The sequence below is a fragment of the Opisthocomus hoazin genome, chromosome 4, assembly GCF_030867145.1.
Source record: "Opisthocomus hoazin isolate bOpiHoa1 chromosome 4, bOpiHoa1.hap1, whole genome shotgun sequence".
Lineage (NCBI taxonomy): Eukaryota > Metazoa > Chordata > Aves > Opisthocomiformes > Opisthocomidae > Opisthocomus > Opisthocomus hoazin.
In genome coordinates this window covers 61142472-61161982 of record NC_134417.1, presented here as the reverse complement: position 1 = coordinate 61161982, position 19511 = coordinate 61142472, and the positions used below count along the sequence as shown (strand labels likewise).

Here is a 19511-nt window from a genome sequence, read left to right as displayed (position 1 = left end):
GATATCTGAAACTGAACTCCAGAATTAATAAACTATATCCAAAATTTGTTTGTATGTAAGTACTATCAAGCTCTTCTAAGAAGCTTTCATCTGTTGAAGAAATAGAAACATTCTTCTGTTTCCTTTTATAATCTTATATGATGTATTAAATGTAAAGGTACAATTAATTCCTTAAATTATGATTGGCAGTTTTGTTACAGAAATGGTGATATGCAAGGCAGTAAGAGAGATGCATATAGCTTTTGCCAAGAATGCTCATGTTGCTGTTCCTGCTTTTGTACTGTAAGGTCAGGGCAATAGTATGAAGCTGTGCCCGGAATCAGTTGGTACTCATTTCTACAAAACACTTTGTAGTAGCAGTGTATTTGGGGAAAAAAAAAAAAAAAATCAGAATGTCATGTAGTTTACAACCGCTGGTTAAAACAGTCTGGATGAGTTCAGCATCCTCCTGCACAAAGGCTTGGGATGCAGGAAGGAAGTGGGGTTCCTGTCAGTAACAGTCACTGGCTGGATCCCAGGGAGAGTTCCATGTCATCTGGTGATCTGTCCTCTATGTGTTTCCCTCACTAACATACTAAAACTAATAATAGTTTCTCATTCTGTTTTATCAAAGCTAATCTTTAATTAGATGGATTGATTTTAGAACTAAAGCAAATATCTTAAATTATAAATATGGGAGTAAAACCTAATTTCTATTAAAATATTAAACAGTGAATAGTTGCAACTGTGCTGGATTGTTCTATATAAATATACATCTTGTCATTAAGGACGGTTGTCCAAGGAATATATTTATCAGTGTTAGTAATTCAAAAGGCCTAGTAAAGTGGATGGAATCGAGTGTAATTCTCAATAGAGTACTTCAAAGTATTTTTGCACAATTTTCTCTCATGTTTTAAACTGTTAAGCTAAATGCATGTATTTCTGGAATTGTGTTCTGGTTTTGTTTTGGTTTTTTTTGGTGAACATAATGGACAGAAATGGTTAATATAAATCTTTTTACCTAAGAATGAATTGTGCAAAGATAACTTGATGCACATTTGGGGAGGAACCACGCAACTACCAGAAGTGCTTTTGCTTTTCTTCCTGGCTAAATCCCAAATATTGTAAGCATATGGAACAATTTAGCAGAAAGTACATAATTATCAAACAGATCTGTCTTTGCCACCTTCAACATTATTTCTTGTGGCAGGGTAAGTGAAACCTCATGTTTAGATTTTATTTCATTTGATCTTCTGCTGTATTGGCAGAAGATTACAAAAAAAAGAGACAGATGGCACTATTAGAATATGAGTTGATTTGTGCTTACTCTAATATAAATCTGGATATACTTGATAAAGGCATGGCACAAACTTCTAACTGAATTTTTGAAGCAAAAAGCCCAAGTACATTTATCTTGGTAAGATCCTGAACGACCTATGTAACTGTAAAAACAAGTTTAATATCATGCAGGTGTTCACAAGCAAATGTATGCACATTATTACATTCATTATAAATAAAGATGCCATCAAATTTTGTCTCTAAGCGTGTTTCTGTTTTTCTTTTCTCTGTGGAGGCCAAAATCAGTGAATGCTAATTCTCCATTATAGTGTCCACTCTGTGGGCGGATATCCTTACTGATGTTGCAGCCTTATCTAAAAATAAAACTTTTTACATCATTTGTGATGTCAAGATTAATTCAGTATGCTCCTTGTTAATGACTTCTGATTTCTCTTAATTAACTGACTTGATCTAACGTCCTTTCAAAACTGAGTTTTCTGGACTAGGTTATGCCTTTCCCACCAAGAAGCCATGCCATGGAAGAGCTGAATGGCCCTTTCAGTGGGGACTGGATCAGGGATTGAGATCTTGTTCTCTATGTTTGGTGCCCCAGCTTGGAACCTGCTTTCTGATTTTAATTTCCAGGTTTGGGAAACTTTTTGAATCTTTTCTATGTGATAGTAAATTTTCAACAGGAAAGGTAGGTATTATCTGTACCCCAGCTTTATAAGTGACGACTACTGCCATGAAAGGAAGGGCTGGGACCACCTGTAGCAGACAGGGGGATGGAACCTGGGTTTAGCATATCCTGATGCTGTAAAAATGGGTTATGTAATTTTCTCCAGACATACAGAAATATTTGGTGGCTACCAGCTGTCAGAAGAACCCGGATTTATGCTATATAGGGGAGAGGCAGGAGAGCACCTAATTTCTGGGGATATCAAGCCACTCTTTCCCATCTAGAGGAAGGTGTGTTGGCTATACGTGGTGGGGCTTATGGTGAAACTTAGGAAACTGAAGTATGTGTGTTGCTTCGATTATGAGGCTTCTAAATAGTATATTGGATATAGAAATCCAAATTTCATGTATCAGGTCCTTTATATGGATCTGGTCCTCTGGAGTTGAGTTGTACAATACTGTGACTGATAGCCATATCAGTCTCTATTGCAGTTATCTGTGTTAAAACAGTATTTCCTATTATGTAACTTTTCAGAAGTCTAGAAGCCAGACAATAACTGTGTTCAAACTGCCTACTAAAATGTTAAGAATGTTTTTTGCTTCAGTAGTTAATAAACACCAATGAAAAATATTTTTCTTCCTTCTGAAGATTTTGGTGGCGTCTCCTGAAGCAGTCTTGAATGGTCTGTTCCCATACTGCATGGTTACTCCAAATTCAGTTTACAGCAACTGAGATTCTCTGGAAGATCTGAGAAAGAGATGTCATTCAGTTTCAAGTTAGGGTCTTACGAATATAATTGGAACAGATGCAGAGAAGGCCTGGAGAATGTATGTTACAGGAGATGGCTCTGAGTTTGTCATGTTTAGTGTGGTGTAATGAAGGCTGGGGTTATGATTGTTGTCTATGAATATAACAGATAGCTCTTCTCCCTTCTCACAGTTACCCTGTTCAAGTTAATGGGCAGTGTTGTCGCAGGAAGATGTGGGAATGGGCATGAAAAAATGCGCACTGGAGATTTAAAGCTTTCTAGTAGCAAAATAAACCTTACTAGAATTTCAGGAAAAAAAAAGGAGGGAATAAGTGTTCTTAAGATTCAGCTTGATATTTACGGTGGAGATGTCATTACCAGGAGGTCCCTCTCAGTCTTAAATTCTTGCAGCAGTTACTGGCTGAAAATGCTGCTTTGTCTCCTTTAAGACATTGCACCTTCCAGCTTAGCTTTCTAATGGCATTTCAGTTGCAGCAAAGGTTGCATATGCTTCAAAAAGCATTTCAAGAGGAAAAGGTAATTACTTACGTACAGACTTTTAAATGTCAAAGTTTCTTTAGAAATAAGAATATAGGGAATTCCCAAACAAGAAAGGGATGTGTGTGAAATGAAGAGTCAGTGAAACTGGCCGTTCTTTCCGTCCATCTAGCAAAGTCCCAAACTTTCTGTAAAAATGTGGGACAAATGGATGCAAATGGATGCAAATTCCTCTTACATTGTGGCGTAGAATTCTTAGCTCCGGAGATACAGAATCCTGCAACCAGACATTATCGTTACCTTATCAGCTGCATGGCCAGGCAGTGTCACAACTCGAAAGGTCCCTTGTGCCCTCAGATTCTCTGTAAGAGTTGTATTTCTAAATAGTTTGAAAACAAATAAACAAAACCCCCACAACACAAACATAAAACCAACAAACACAAACCCTCAAAACCCCCCAACCCCTCCTCTCCCCAACAAAAACAACTCAGCAAGTCCACACAAGTCGCGTAGTTCTTATAAAGAGTGAAACTACAACAAGAAACTGAAATCTTTTATTAGCAGTCTGAGACGCTATCGCTCATCTTTTGTTTTCGTGTGGTTGCCCTCCAGGGCAATCTTCTCAAGGCAGGAGCTTGCTTTGTTTATGTGTATCAGTGGGTCAATTGAGTGATGATGCTAAATGAATACTCTCTGAGTATCTATCTTGATTTCTGAGGCACTTTACTAACAGTAATTTCTGTCTTGATTTGTGCAGCAATTTGTTAGTAATAATTTGATGTTGTGACGAAGAAAAGTATTATTTAAATTTGGAATGCAAATATTGAAAATACTGAGAGAATTTTATGTAGTTTTTTGTTTACTGAAAAGCTTATGCTATGAAAGGGATGTATCATTTCTGTGTTTATAGTTATTGGCAATAGAGCCTTAACTGGACTGATTATTTAAATCATAAGTAAAACTCTGGGTTAAATTTTGAATCTTAAAAACATAAAATAACATTAAACTATTTTTAAGGCAAAAAAGGGTTCTGTCTGTGAGAACGTGTAGATGTGCCTGGTAACCCACGAATCAGACTAGGCTTTTATTTCATCTTTACTGTGGCTGTCTTCACACTTCCCACTCAGCTGAGCAGTTCCTTTTCTGAAAGACTAGTAAATGAGTTTTCCAGTAGCAACTGTGTGTTAGTACTAAGTATAATATATCTAAGGTATATTTTAATATAAACTCCTTTAATATTACAATTTATGGAATAGGCTTTGCAAACTTACACCTGTGGTTTGTCTGTGGTTTTCCTTTCATCAGAACACTTCTGCCTGAAAGTGGAGGTGTTCACAGGTTTGCTCAAGGACATATAGCCCTTCTATGAAATGTATCCCCGGGGGAGACCAGATGACAGGAGGCAGAGGTTCCTGTCTCCCTCAAGTCCTCCCCTTCTAGAGTTTAGCATGTTTGCTCCAGTTGCCCTTCTTCACAGCCCTCCTCGCCTCTTTCTCCTTACCTCCTCCATAGAATTGTAATGAATAAAATACAGTTTTCCGTTGTGTCACTGTCTAACCCCTAACCGCGTATGTTATGTGATGCTTGCTGCTGCTACTTCTGCTTTTCTTGATTAAAAATACAGGCTTCTGTCCTGTGCAACCACCTAACCACAGTCTTCAATAAAAGTGTCTGGGATGAAATTCAGTCTAACCTTTTTTCTCCTTTTTCTACACTCTCTATAGAAAGCCCATTGAGTTTTTTTCCATTTTTGTTGTATTTGGACTACAATCATTTTTAGATCTTGAATTCATAAACTTTACTGATTCAGTGTAACACACCAAAGTTGTCAGGGAAGATGATATTAAAATACTGTGCAAAGCTTCAAACTATGTATTATCTAATATAATTTTCATATGAGGCACTCAGATTTTTCTCAGAGTATTTGACCTTTTAAATCTTTACTGGATTTACTCTTGCAGTGCTGCTGGAGTTAGAGGTTCCTATTCTGGTTTCATAGCTAAGGAAATGAAGTATATGGTGCCTGTATGATTTCTACCACATTGCACAGGAAGGCGGTGTCAGAACCACAAAACCATCCATCCTCTCAGCTTTTATGCATATTTTTGATAACTTCCTCCTTGTCTTCAGCCTGTCTTTCTCTTTCTCCCTCCCCACCCCTAGACTCTGCCCCATGTATATGCTGTAGTGTAGCTTATGATCCTATATATATTTTCGAAGTGTAACAGTGTCTGTTACCATGTCAAAAATATACCGAAGCCACAGATGCTGTGCTGTTTGTTGCCTCTCTCATTTTTGGATATGTGTTTCTGCTGTCTTAAAACGCTGCCGTGACTGAAGCTGTGGGGAAAGACATCTGTCAGTTTTGGAGGCTGTTGCAGTTAAAACCATCATTTCTTTAGGTTATTTAACTATCAAGGTTGTGATGTATCTCCAAAATAACAGTGGAAACCCAGTGTCCTGTCCAAATTCTGACTCAGGAAGTTGCTATACATTCCCTTGGTCGAGGACTGGGGTAGAGATCACTTAAGCAAACTGGACACCCACAAATCCATCGGCCCCTATGGGATGCACCCATGAGTTCTGAGGGAGCTGGCATATGCCATTGCTGGGCCACTCTCCATCATCTCTGAAAGATCATGGAGAACAGGAGAACAGGAGAACTGCCTGAGGACTGGAAAATAGCCAATGTCACTCCAGTCTTCAAAAAGGGCAAGGAGGAGGACTTGGGGAACTACAGGCCAGTTAGCCTCACCTTCCATCCCTGGAAAGGTGATGGAGCAGCTCATTCTGGATGTCATCATTAAGCAAGTCAAGGAAAAGAAGGTTATCAGGAGTAATCAACATGGATACACCAAGGGGAAATCATGCTTGACCAGTCTGATAGCTTTCTGTGATGGCATGACTGGCTGGGTAGATGAGGGGAGAGCAGTGGATGTTGTCTACCTTGACTTCAGCAAGGCTTTCGACAATGTCTCCCATAACATCCTCCTAGGAAAGCTCAGGAAGTGTGGGCTGGATGAGTGGTCGGTGAGGTGGATTGGGAACTGGCTGAATGGCAGAGCTCAGAGGGTTGTGACCGGCGGCACTGAATCTAGTTGGAGGCCTGTAGCTAGTGGTGTCCCCCAGGGGTCAGTACTGGGCCCAGTCTTGTTTAACTTCTTCATCAATGACATGGATGAAGAGTTAGAATGTACCCTCAGCAAGTTTGCTGATGACACAAAACTGGGAGGAGTGGCTGATACACCGGAAGGCTGTGCTGCCATTCAGCAAGACCTGGACAGGCTGGAGAGTTGGGCGCAGAGGAACCTGGTGAAATTCAACAAGGGCAAGTGCAGGGTCCTGCACGTGGGAAGGAACAACCCCATGCACCAGTACAGACTTGGGGTGGACCTGCTGGAGAGCAGCTCTGCGGAGAGTGACCTGGGTGTCCTGGTGGATGACCAGTTGACCGTGAGCCAGCAGTGTGCCCTAGCTGCCAAGAAGGCCAATGGGATCCTGGAGTGCATTAGGAGGAGTGTGGCTAGTAGGTTGAGGGAGGTTCTCCTGCCCCTCTACTCTGCCCTAGTGAGGCTGCATCTGGAGTACTCTGTCCAGTTCTGGGCTCCTCAGTTCAAGGAAGATGAGGAGCTACTGGAGAGAGTCCAGCGGAGGGCTACGAGGATGGTGAGGGGACTGGAGCATCTCTCCTACGAGGAGAGGCTGAGGGAGCTGGGCTTGTTCAGCCTGAAGAAGAGAAGACTGAGAGGGGACCTTATAAATGCCTATAAATATCTTAAGGGTGAATGTCAGGAGGATGGGGCCAAACTCTTTTCAGTGGTGCCCAGCGACAGGACAAGGGGCAATGGGCACAAACTGAAGCACAGGAAGTTCCAGCTGAACATGAGGAAGAACTTCTTCCCTCTGAGGGTGACTGAGCACTGGAACAGGCTACCCAGAGGGGTTGTGGAGTCTCCTTCTCTGGAGATATTCAAGATCCATATGGGCCAGGTCCTGTGCATCCTGCTCTAGGTGAACTTGCTTCGGCAGGGGGGTTGGACTAGATGATCCACAGAGGTCCCTTCAAACCCGTACCATTCTGTAATTCTGTGTGGTTCTGGGATTTAGCCCATCACAAGTAAACTAATTAGGTAAGATCTATTTCCTGTCCTGCTTACCTGCTATTACCTGTTCAGCTTTCCATAGGGAAGAGAGGTTAGGGTTCATTTCTTCTAAGAGGCTTTCTGCGGGTATAAAAAGAATGCCTGGGAGAACTGGAGCTTCTTAGTAGAGGCTTTCCTCTATTTTAGGTGCTAGAAAGAAGGGTGTATGGTTTTGTTCTTCCTCCTGTTTAGTATTTACCCATGTAGTTATGCACTTAGCAGAACAATGGATTGTTACTACAACAAACTATTAAAATATATCTCCTAGTTTTATTATAAATGAGTTTTATGATTGAAATTGTGGTTCAGTAAACAAGTAACTTTACATGCAGTAAAACACCAAGTAAATTACTGACTTGTTGGTTGTGTCACTTCAAGACACTTTCAAAAGTTGCTGATAAGCATGAATTTTTTTACAGATATAACATTTAATAAAATTATTTAAATGACAAAAATGACAAATTAATGTAACAAACTTCTATTGAAGATACATTTTCAAATACATACTGTGTTAAAGTATAACATATGAAATGAAAACGCTATGTTACAGTATTCCAGGATAAAGTGGTTTATCAAGGAAACGTGTACAGAGGGGTTTTGAAAGCTATTGAAAGATTTTTCTGGTTTTGTTTGTTGGTGGTGTTGGTAAATTTTACCCAACAGTGATACTAGATCTTTTTTAAAAAATGCTTTCTGCAGTAAAAAAGTCAAGTCCTTTATTGTCTCATAAATAATCTTGTGATCCAGATATATAATTTATGGGAAATTCATGGCTCCCTCTGAGTCTTGGCCGGCAAAATTTGATTGAAGTTTAGATAGAAAAAAAAGTGATACTCCTGCCAAGTTTTTGTCTGTCTTATGATTTATAACTATGAACATTGGAAACGTATCCTTGCTATAGACCTGGAAACCAAGTAGCACTGGTCTGAGCTCATAGACATGTCAGTTTTAAAAGGGCAAGCAACAGACTTCCGTACACCAAAAATAGCTTTTGTGCTAAATTATTTAGGCATATTATTCAGTCACAGATAAATGGAAAATAATATTTTACACTTTGGACCTTTTTTGTATAGTGGGGCAAACCCAAGGTCATTTTAAAATTAGGTGGGTTTTGTTAGGTGAATCTGAAATATCTCACATTCAAAAACCATGGTACTTGGCATTGAGAAAAATGTTGTGTACTGTTTTTATTCCTCATGTATGTTAGTTCTATATTGATTGCAAAGAAAAGAATATTTTAGATTCCTGTGGAAGTTCGAGTAATGTCTACCACTTTTGCGCTTTTCTGTTGTTGAGTGTAAAATATGTATGAAGACATGTCTGAAGTGCAAGTACAGTGGGCCATTGGGATGTTCTGGAGCTGTACCTTGAGTAATTTCAGTCTAATACTGGCAAAACGTTTACTGGTTTATTTTTGTTTCGTAAATATGTTTTCATCCGTGATCTGTGAAATGTTCAAGGACAGTTCTTAATAGAACCTCAACACTGGAAGACGTTTATCTTTTTTTATACCAGTATTATAAATGGTTCTTTTTAGTGTAGCAAACAATTGCAGCTTTATTTTAGTAGTTGCTTTGGTGGCAACCCCTAAATGTTCCTATAGTTTCTGTTGAAATCTTTTTGTATTCACGCACTTTTAACCCTCAGAATCAATCACTTTTAGATATGAAATTTTCTTTCTTCTGTTTTCTCTAACCTAAGCATTTTTTGGGCAAATCCTACATTTCTTCCTCTCTTAAGGAAAATTTTTTGTATATTTGAACATCCTCACAGCTGGTTAGTCTTGTGCTCTCTCTGCTGTGTCTGATGTATAGCTACTGAGTTTGCATTTGACTTGGTTTGAATTTGGGTTAAACTAGAAAGTACTGGATGACTGGAAATTGAGGAGTGCACATGTGCAGAACTTCCACTGTGTTCAGTGCAGGTCTATGGAACCGAGGGGCTCTGGTTTGAGTCACTGGCACAAAATGTGCATTGTAAATGAGACGCGCACCTGGAAATTCTTGATTTCTACAGATTTGTACACATCAGTAGGCGATCTTTATCTGTACAGCAGTTATTGACTCTCAAAAGCCCAGGATATTCTCAGAACCTGACTACTTGCTTTTTACTCTTGTTCTTTTTTCCTTTTTTAATCAGTGAAAATATTTTTTCAGGGTTTTTTTTCCATCTCTCTTGTTAAAACATTTTCTGGTAAAAGTAATGCTCCCCCTCAGTCTCTTTTCTCTTCCTTCCCCAGAATCAACCGCTAATATTTCTTTGAAAGTATTTGTGGTGCTATGGTTTATCCTCTTGGGGTAGCTGCTTCGTGGTGTTTTCTCACTCTTGGACTGTTAATAATTTCTTTGAGGCCAAATGAAGAAATACCTGTCTCCTGTGGCTCATAGGTTCTTTCAGTTGCTTTTCCTAAATATGTAGACACGTTTATATGTCTCAACATTATCTGAAAATATGCTTATGAATCGAAGTACCATGTCCTCTGAAGTTGAAGGTTGATTGGTACTAATTTTTTAACATTTGTTTGGCTTTCATTATGGAAATACAAAAATATAGGCAGCTCCTGCATGTGTTTTATTGGTATTTTCCTGCTTTAAAAGTAAAATATATTATTTGAAAGCAATTCCGGTATTGTCATAATTTGGCACGTTCAGTCATTCACATGCTTAAGAGAAAAAATATATCCTTTGTTACTAGTCAATCCTAAATGTAGAATTTCACCCTCATTTTGCTTAAGTTTACAAAATCCAGTTATTCCACTTCCATAGCTTGTTTTGTAAATTGTTTTCTTCATTTATTGCTCCAGACTGTGTCAGAATAGTGATGTATTTCTTACATTGTTTATATTTTTTACATTGTTTTTATACAAATGGAAAATACGGTGTTCTTATACATCCATCCGGAGTTTACTGTTAATTTACAAGCTGTATTGTAAATTGTAATACAGTTTACAAGGAAGACTGCCCTTAAATTGTTTTCTCTTCAGACATGAGAAATAAAAATGCTGATACATATCACAACTTTCAGATTTAATTGTTAATAGATGGCAGAATAATTGGAGGCCAAGATACTGGAATTAGAAAATGAAAATATGAAGCCCTTCAGTATTAAAAACTTGTCAATATTAAAAACAAGGATGTGTCAAAAATCTAATCATGTGGAAACTGGGAGTGCATGAAAGCAAGAGCCAGGTGACTAAATAAATGACTAAATTTTGTTAATTTAGTGGAATAAATACAAATTTATTTGACCTTTATAAGAATTTCTGTGAACAAAGATAAATTGTGTACCCTACATTGCCTTTTTGTTTGTTTGTTTTTGTTTGTTTTTTGTACTTGGGTGTGAATACTTTCTCAGCTGTTACTAGGATATAAATAAACAATATAAAGCAATAAAAATATTCAGAATTCATAAATGAAGGGATAGGAAATGCAAAACTTAAGTGTGCAAAATATGGTGAAGACTCTTTTTTCCACCATATGTAACATTTTTGCTTTGTACATGCAGCCTACAGAGAAGTCCAGCTCATCTCTTTGTGTAACATTACTAAAATATTAGAGGTATAAGTATGATAACACTGAATTGTATTTATTTTCTCTTGTGGCTCTACGTACAGAGCAATCCTTAGCAATGTAGCATAGACTGTGCATTTCATTAATAAAACTATCTAGTAGAAGTGTACCCATGTACAAAATATGCAATCAATGCATATTTTATCTTTCTGAAAAAAAATAATTGCAACTTATTCTTTGTGTTACTTAATAACTTTCATAAACATTTTTCCCTTCTCAGAGATAAAGGGTGAAAAATTTTTCATATAATCTTAAGTAATCAAGGTCGCTACACTTGCATATAGATGCATGGATATGTATAGTGTTTTCTCCCACTTAAAATGGATCTTTTCCCAGCATAAACAGTTTAGTGTATGTTAATGATTTAGGCAAGAGTTTAATATTAAACTTGGTTTTCTGAGTAGTGCCCTCCTTGTCTTGTTTTGGCTGGTGAACTTCATGTTGGAGGTTAACATTTGTTGCTGAAGCAAGTAAGACCACCCCCTTCATGAGAACTGTTGTCTTTTACAGTAATCTAGAACAGAGTAGCTGAATTCACAATTCTGCTGAAAAGGTTATGGAACAGTCTAAATTGGCTCTGACTGCAAACTTTGACCTGTTTGGCCGAATTGTGGAAACAGTGCCAAAATTTGATATAAAGCGGTTCTGGAAAGCTCTTCAAGATTAAATTCCAAGACTGCATGACTGATGTGCTAAGGATATACTTGTGATATTAGGCAAGTGCTACTTCAATACAGTTGTAGGCTTGAACAGATCATTCAACTAAAAGTAACAATTATCTCCAGCCTGATTTAAGTAATTTGTTGCATCTCAATATGATTTTAAAAGACCCAGTTAAAATTTGGTGTCTTGATATTCCTTTTTCTGCACCTCCCTGCGGTGTGCTAGCTTGGCTCCTCAAAAACATTTTACTATGCTTTTTCTTTGGAGATAAAAAGGCAGGGAAGAGTAAAGGTTCTAACCGCAGAGTATCTTGGTGTGGTTTCCAGGAAGCTTTTCAGCCAGCAATCACTGAATCGGTTTGTATTCAGCACTGTTACAGCACGTGGCCGGTTTAAGCGAATTTTGAGATGAGAAATCTGTTTAAGCATACATTTCTTCACTCCTTTCATAATAATAAGAGACATTTGCTATAGGAATGCTGACGTTTCAGTTGACAATAAGCTCTCCAGACTCCACAGCTGAGCACCAGCAAATGTGGTGGTATCTTTTCTTCGTTTATATCAGAAAAACTTCTTTATTCACTCAACACAGAAAAAAATTACCTTTATTTTTTCTTGTTTATTTTGTTCTTTCTGATGCTTTGCAAAAATGCACTTTTTTTTTTTCAAATTAAGTAGTTTCTAGATTTAAGGAAAATAGTATAGTAGTACTGGATTTGGCTGAATTGAGTATTGCCAATGTCCTGATATTGGGGATGCTCATCCCCCCACTGTGGGGGATGCTCTTCTCTGGTTCTATGGCCAGACAACTGAATATTCTACAAGACAGTAGTCACATGCAGGTTAAAGGCCTTTTTATTAGATTTCATTTTTACTGATAGTCCTTTTGAATATTTGTACAGATGTTGTAGGAGTGTCACTTCTTTCATGGAAAGGGGAACTGGAAAGTTTTTTGAATGCCTCTCTTCTACTTTAAGAAGTTTAACTGCCAATATTATTTTCTTAAAGTAATAGTGCAGTAGGCAATGCAAGTGTTTGTGTGTTAAATCAGGCTTCTATGTGAATGCACATCAGAATGTTGGCTAGGTAGTTGCAGAGATATTCCTTATGCTGAATTGTCTGCATCTCCAGTTACTTTATTGACTTTGCAACAATTAGTACAGGTAGAGCTCTCTGGAGTGTATTTGCACTCACTCTGTGACAGTTTTGCGATTCTCTGGTGTTCTGGTAAACAGAGTAAGGAATCACTGTTTACAGGATTCCTGCTGAAGGTGGTCTGGTAGCTACAGGTGGCTGCACAGTCATAGATTTTGCAGGCTGAACTGGATGAAATAGTGGAGATGGGACTTGAAAGCAGCTGGCTCTCAAGTGAGGAACCGATGGCAAAGGTTCTTGCTGAGCACAAGAGTGACAGCGCGGAAGGAAGAGGACACCAGTTGTTGTGGGTTGCAGCCAGGGGAGACGTATCTACCAAGCAGAAACCCTAGAGATCAAATGTTTGAAGGTGGGAAAGACCTTTTTCTCACTGGTCTAGGGCCTCTGTTAGAGGACAGCATGGAGATTAAATGAGATGGTAGATAGACTCTTGATTTTTTTTTTTTAATAATTTTCCCCATATTCTTTTCTATGCTCCTGTTGTTATGACTTAAGATTATTACATTACATCAAATCTGTTAATTTGTCGATCGCTGCTTACAGCTAGTAAGAGAATGAAGATGCTGTTTCCAGCTGAATCCACTGAGTAGTCACAGCTGATATTAAGTGTGTCTTAGTTCAGGGACCTAGTTTGAGGAGAGGAGGAATCTGAGGGTTTGCTCCCATGAAAGGTGAAAGTGACAGGTCTAATACTGAGGGAAATGCATTTTAAAAGTCCAGTTAGGACATAGAAGTGTTGTTATTCCTACAGCCCCAGCAACAGCAAGGCATGTTGGTTTTCTGCATCACAGCAAAGAGAATAATTTCTGAGTATCTCAACAAATAGTTAATGAAATTAATCTATCATGTACTATCAATTGATTCAGTATGCTGCTTATAACTCATGCAGTTTATATGTCCCAAAGCAATTTCTCAAACTGAATGTTATTCCATGGAAAGAAGCAAGACTGCTTAATACTTGCTCTCCTTGGGTGGTGAAAACAATTTTTGAATGAATACTCACATAGTTTTAAAGTGAAACATGACTTTGGGCAGTAGTTACAACTCAATTGCTTGAATTCTGTTCCAGACTTGAAGTAGTTATATGTCAGACCTCTCCCCTCCCCCCCCAAGATATATTGTTAGTCTAAGAAAGTACACTAAATCTCTATACAAATCTCTCATCACCTGAATGTAACAGTTATAACCAGAGATAAGGAGCTGGTAAAAAACGATGTTACCATTGTTATGTAATTTGTTGATACAGTATAAAACTCTTTTACATTTGCTGGTTTGGCTGCTAAAGCATTTCACAACTGTAAAATAAATGCACCAGAAGCTACAATGTTGTTCTGTGTGTAGAAAACCTACTAAAGGTCACTGTCTAGTTTTGTTGTCTTTGGGATTTAGCTTTTACTTCAGGAAAGTCTGGGCAATGGAAATGGTGCTTGTTGCTGGACATAGGATTAACTGACAATCATTAACCTACTTGGAAAGCACGTGCTTACAACTTAGCCCTCTTGCTAAAACAGTGTAGCAGAAAATCCCCCCCCCCAAACAACTGTGCTTTATTTTTTTTGCTTTGATGTTATTCATGGGAAATTCTGAAAAGTAATTTAGTTGTGTCTTGCATGTCTTTTAGAGTATGAATAGAGGGGGGTTTTTTCTGTTTACTCTATGAGAGTATTCATGTTTTAATTTCCTGTGGTAGAAAATTAAGAGGGGATAGGCTGAAACATGTTGTACTTAATTCAGAGATTCAAAGAGTATAAAGCAATGAACTATTGGGATTATTTTGTCTGACTGAACGAGCAACAGACTATGAAAAGCAGCAGAATACATGGCTGATTTTAAACTAGGTGATGTTGACTGTAATATTACTTTTGGATGACTTTTCCTTTTTAACTTTAGTTCTCCTTGTCATCATCTGTTACTGTATCTTTAGCTGGTATTTCTGAGGCCACAGCATAGCGCGCTGTGACTGTGTCTTTTCAGAATTACCGCTTTGCAACGTTGCCCTCCATACTGTAAGGCCAGCATTTGTTGGGATCTGGTAGCCTTAAATTTGGCTCTATTGAACCACATGTTGCAAGTTTGCATCCAGGTAGCCGGGGTTGCTCAGTGTCAGGGACCTGCGTTGTCTCTGTTACTCTCACAGTGTATGTGTCAACCTAAAAATCTTACTAGCAATTTCTTTTTAAGGTTTGCTTGAAGAGTATTGGTAAAGAAGTTTAATCACACAGGGCTGGTAATTACCATACCTTAATTTGATTAACAATGTAACCTTTACAAGTTACACTTATAATATCATTTTAAAAGTTTATACTTAGTTTGAAATGAGTGTGTCCTATAAATACAGTTGTTGTTTTTTTTTAAATACAACCTTCTTTTAAGTATTTATTATTCAAAGTTCTGTATCATCCATTCCATTACCCTGTCTCCCCAGTAGGAAATTCAACAAGCTGCTTTTACAATCTTGACTAAAATTTATCAGGTCTTACTGATCTGAAGTATCCATATTCAGTCACTTCTGGTTAGCTCTGTTGGACTAAACAGACTTTCATGATGAAATGTATCTCACTTGTTATTCTCTGAAGTATAAAATAGAAATATTTAGTCATATTTCCTGTGATTTTTTTACATTATTATTTATATTTTTAATCACTTCCACCTAACACGAAATCAGTTTTGGTTTTGCGATTAAGTGTTTCTAGCTGATTGGACTTTTGATTTTTGTGAAACTGGCTTTTTTCTAGTACCAGCTGAATAAAATTTAGTTTTTATTTAATAAATGGAATTTAGTTTTTATGAAATCAACAGAAGACTACACCTACTTGTGCAACATCTGCACTTCAGTTTCGACACCCCTTTATTAATTGAGAAGAAGGATGACAAAAATTTTCCTTTCCGTAGATGGAGCAGTTAAACTCTTTCCAGCTTATTCTATAAAAGTGTGGGGGTGTTTGAGAGCTGTCGCTTAGCGATGGATCTCCAGCCTCTCAGAAGCTGAAGTTCCCTGTAGTGCGATCCCTTCACCCTACCTATGGGTGTTGAGGGAGAAACTCCAGTGGCTTGGAGCTCTAGCAGGCCTGTGATTTGTCTGTCGGAACAAGGTAAATTTGTATGTGGGGTTGGGTTTTTTCTAGGAGTTATGCACACCCAATGATGAATACGGCTGTAATTTGCACTGTATCTTCCATTTTTTTTTACCCCAGATTGTCAGCAATTTTCCATCTGTCTTAGTTTACGACAGCTTGATTTCATCCACGTTCTGACTTCTGCAAGAGGTGTGGGTTCCAATTCAGCAAAATAAGTAACTTCACATGTATCTATTGCATGTAAGTTAGGAGGAATATAACCATACAAGTGCATAGGACGTTTGAGCTCTAGAGCTTTGTTAATTGATAGATGTAGAGCAGAACATCATTCACTAGTCAACCACCTGTAATTCCTTCCCTCATTTATTATCTGCACTTTATAAATGAAAAAAAAAAAACTGTATGTATTTTTAGAATGGCAAGAATGATTAGGCATCTTTACTTGCAACTTCCAAAGCTGAATATGGGCTTTCTCAATAATCGTACAATATAAATTAAAAGGATAAGAAGATTTCTTATACTGCCAGTGGACTTCAGGGGGTTTTAGTGAATGTTCTAGATATCCTTTTAAAATAATACTTCAGGAAAAAAAATATTGCTACATCTTCCACTTGCTTGAATTTAAAATGAATGTGCAATTCCAACTCTGTGTGGCCTATTACAGGACTTTTTGACTGTTTGGTAGGAAGAAGAGCAATTTCAAAGCAAACCCTCAGATAAATTCCTGACTGACTAATCAGTTAATGTCTTTTTAGAACATGTTTTTCCTCTGCGGTGCCTTTGAGGGATCTTTTAATCAAAACTGCCTGGCTTGAAAGTTATCTGCAGTGATAGCTTAAAAAAACCTGAAAGGCATAATTTATCTTGCAGTTAATATACTTAGTGTAAAATATCATTTAATGTAGTTGAAAAGTGAGTGAACAGGAGTTCTTTACGACTATGGACTAAACTTCTGAGCAGCTGAAAAATGAAGGTTTTCAGCAGGTTGAAAAATCATTTGGAATTTGGGGTGAATATCTCATCATTATGAGAATACACTGTTGGTATTTTACAGAAGTGCTGTTGCTTGTGTAAATTTCTCTTGTTTTGCAGTTTAGAAATTTTGGGGTTGAGAGCGCTAGGGGTGGTGTTTAGCTGTATGGTAAAGGTTTAGGTTAGAATTATTCAAGTGATTTCAACCTGTTTAAGCACTACAGACCCACTCAGACCAATTCTGGGTTTAGAGACTTTTTTTTTTCTTTTTAGAACTGTTTGGAAAGTTGGTAAATCTTGAGTTATGGACAGTCTTTGAGTATCTAGTTTTACTTGACAGCATCCTGTTTATTAGAAGACACAGCCAGAGATGGCAGGTATGTCTTTCAGGTAGTTTGTAGCAATTTGGCCTGATTCTTCATCCCTTACTCACTGAGTAATTTACTTTCTTTCAATTGGATGTATTTGTGACCTGAACAATGGTGATTCATGGCTATAGTATTTTATCTGAAATTAGAAAGCGTGCTTAATTGTTTAAAAGATTAAAATCTAACTATGGCGGGGAAAAAAAAAAGCCTTTTCATCTGAAATAGCTTTCTTTACTTTTTCTTTAATGTGTAATATGCATATAGGGTTCCTGTGTCTTTCCCTCCTTTCTCTGAAGGGAGCTTTATGTCTAGGGCAGGCATGAATCTGAGATACCATAGTTTGATGTCTGAAATTAGATGGGATAAGAATAAGAGTAAGTGTTGTCACACCTTAAAGCAGAATTGTTAACAGGTTATAGGAGGTTGTTGTATGAAAACAAAAATGTCCTTTATTAACAAGAGTGACAAACTAGAAGTGAGCCTTATAGTAAAGAGAAGGAACAGAAAAAAAAAAGTAAAAAAAAAAGTAATAAAGTAATTAGATTTGGATTGATTTCAATAACACCGATTTTGTTGTGAAAGTATTATAGTTTAGAAAGGAGACAGATGACAAATTTGGGGGTTATCTCTAAAGGTAAGGAAAAATTCTGACATTGAAACACAAATCTTTCATTGGACTGACATTATAATCATTTTCAAAATATAATTTTTTCTTACACAAAGTAGCACAACATCTCATAAACTTCTAGTGAGCCTTTCAAAGATCAGTCAACTTTTTTTTGTTTTTTTCCTAGTTGCATTGAAATCTTATAACTCTGCAAGACCAGAAAGAAATGGCATTCAGGAAAACTGTAGAACAGCAAAACATGGAGAAGGGATGCAGATCTTGGAAGGAGAACTCTTACTGCAGGTATGTTTTCCAGTGGATGTATTAGACATAGATTTACATTAAAAAAAAAAAAGAAAAAAACTCAGAAAAACTATTATATTGTATTTAATGCACTAGTTATTCACTGATGAGGTTTAAAAATGAAGTTTTCTTATTGTCAGATTCTTTCCTCATTTTTCTTAGGTTAATATTATACAGCTTTTGTACTTTTCTCTGGTGGTAATAATGACTTTGAAGTGCAGGTGTGAGTCTACAGGGTCCTCTTAACTCTGAGTCATTTCTTAGAGTTGTTTTTTCCCATTTCTTTGCAGCTATTGTGAAGAAAGATACTAATATAAAGAAACAGTCTTCGTAAAGGTCAGATAGGTTAGTCATGTACTGTAAATTTGGTGACTAATTGTCTAAAAAAACCAATTTGTCTTTAAAAGACCTTGGGCTTGCTGGAATATCTTGCTTTCTCAGTGGTTTGAAAGAACACAGAGCTCTTAGTACAGGTTCAGGACAAATTTTAAAACACATTCAATAACTTTTAGCAGTGTGAACTACTGTAAAATGTGTTAATGAAAAATAGGGGGGTTTGAAATTATGTAGTCTAATTTGATGTCCTAATGTGTCAAAGCATATGAAATATAATCATACAATACAGTGTCCAGATTAAGCTCAAGAAATGACTAATGTAAGTATTCCAGTGTTCTAAGTAGTTTCACAAAATAGATTTTACTGTGACCTGCAGCTCCATTTGAAATATGTTGGTAATCTACATTGTACACAGGTTTCCCACTGATGTATCAGAAGTGGCAAATCATTAGGTCAGTTAGAGCCAAAGGTTTGCTTAGAATAAAATTAATTCAACTGTTCAAAGGGTACAAGTGAAAACAGGTTCTAAGAATCCCAGCAAGCAATTACTGTAAACTAATAGTAGTGAAAAATGGTTTCCTAACCAACTAAAATACTAGGACATGTATGTAATTTTCTAACCTGAATAAAATAGGACAAAGAACTGTTGCAGAGTTACTCCAGGTGGACAGCTTTTTGTAAACAGAAATTATCTAAAAATGTACAGTATATAGTTTATATTGGAGGCATCTATTTGTGAAATTTAGGGGGTTTTTTACTTCTGAATGGAAGTTATATGATGAAACAGCTGTAGCAAGCTGCCTTCCAATATGAAAATAAAATGGATGATATATTTGCTATGCTAAATTCTGCCCCCTTGGGAAGTAAATCAACCAAATTTATTAGTTTGTAAATATTTTATATTAAAACAAAAAAGAGAATGAATATGCAGGCAGAATTTTCTTAGGGAAAGTAAGAAATGGTAAGTGATGAAAGTGGAAATTTTCTGGAAGATACGGAGCATCAGTAATACGTAAATTGTGGTAGTAACCTTCCCTTCTGCCTAAGCTCAGAAGTCTTCTGTGTCACAGAGGTTTCCAAAAACTATAACTGATAATGAACATTTCCTTTTTATTATCTCTCCATTTTTTTGAAAAGA

At 37.2% G+C, this 19511-nt stretch overlaps 1 protein-coding gene across 3 annotated transcripts in view; it reads left to right on the top strand.

Annotated features, from left to right (window-relative positions):
- Positions 1 to 19511, top strand: part of AHR (aryl hydrocarbon receptor) — a 67117-nt gene that overhangs the window by 26398 nt on the left and 21208 nt on the right. For 2 of the 3 annotated variants that reach the window (XM_075419215.1, XM_075419218.1), the window contains one exon: positions 17922 to 18037. In XM_075419215.1, the coding sequence (XP_075275330.1) occupies positions 17922 to 18037 (116 nt within the window). Of the gene's footprint in view, positions 1 to 17114; positions 17137 to 17921; positions 18038 to 19511 lie in introns of those variants that run through there. The other variant, XM_075419216.1, reaches the window with a different exon arrangement.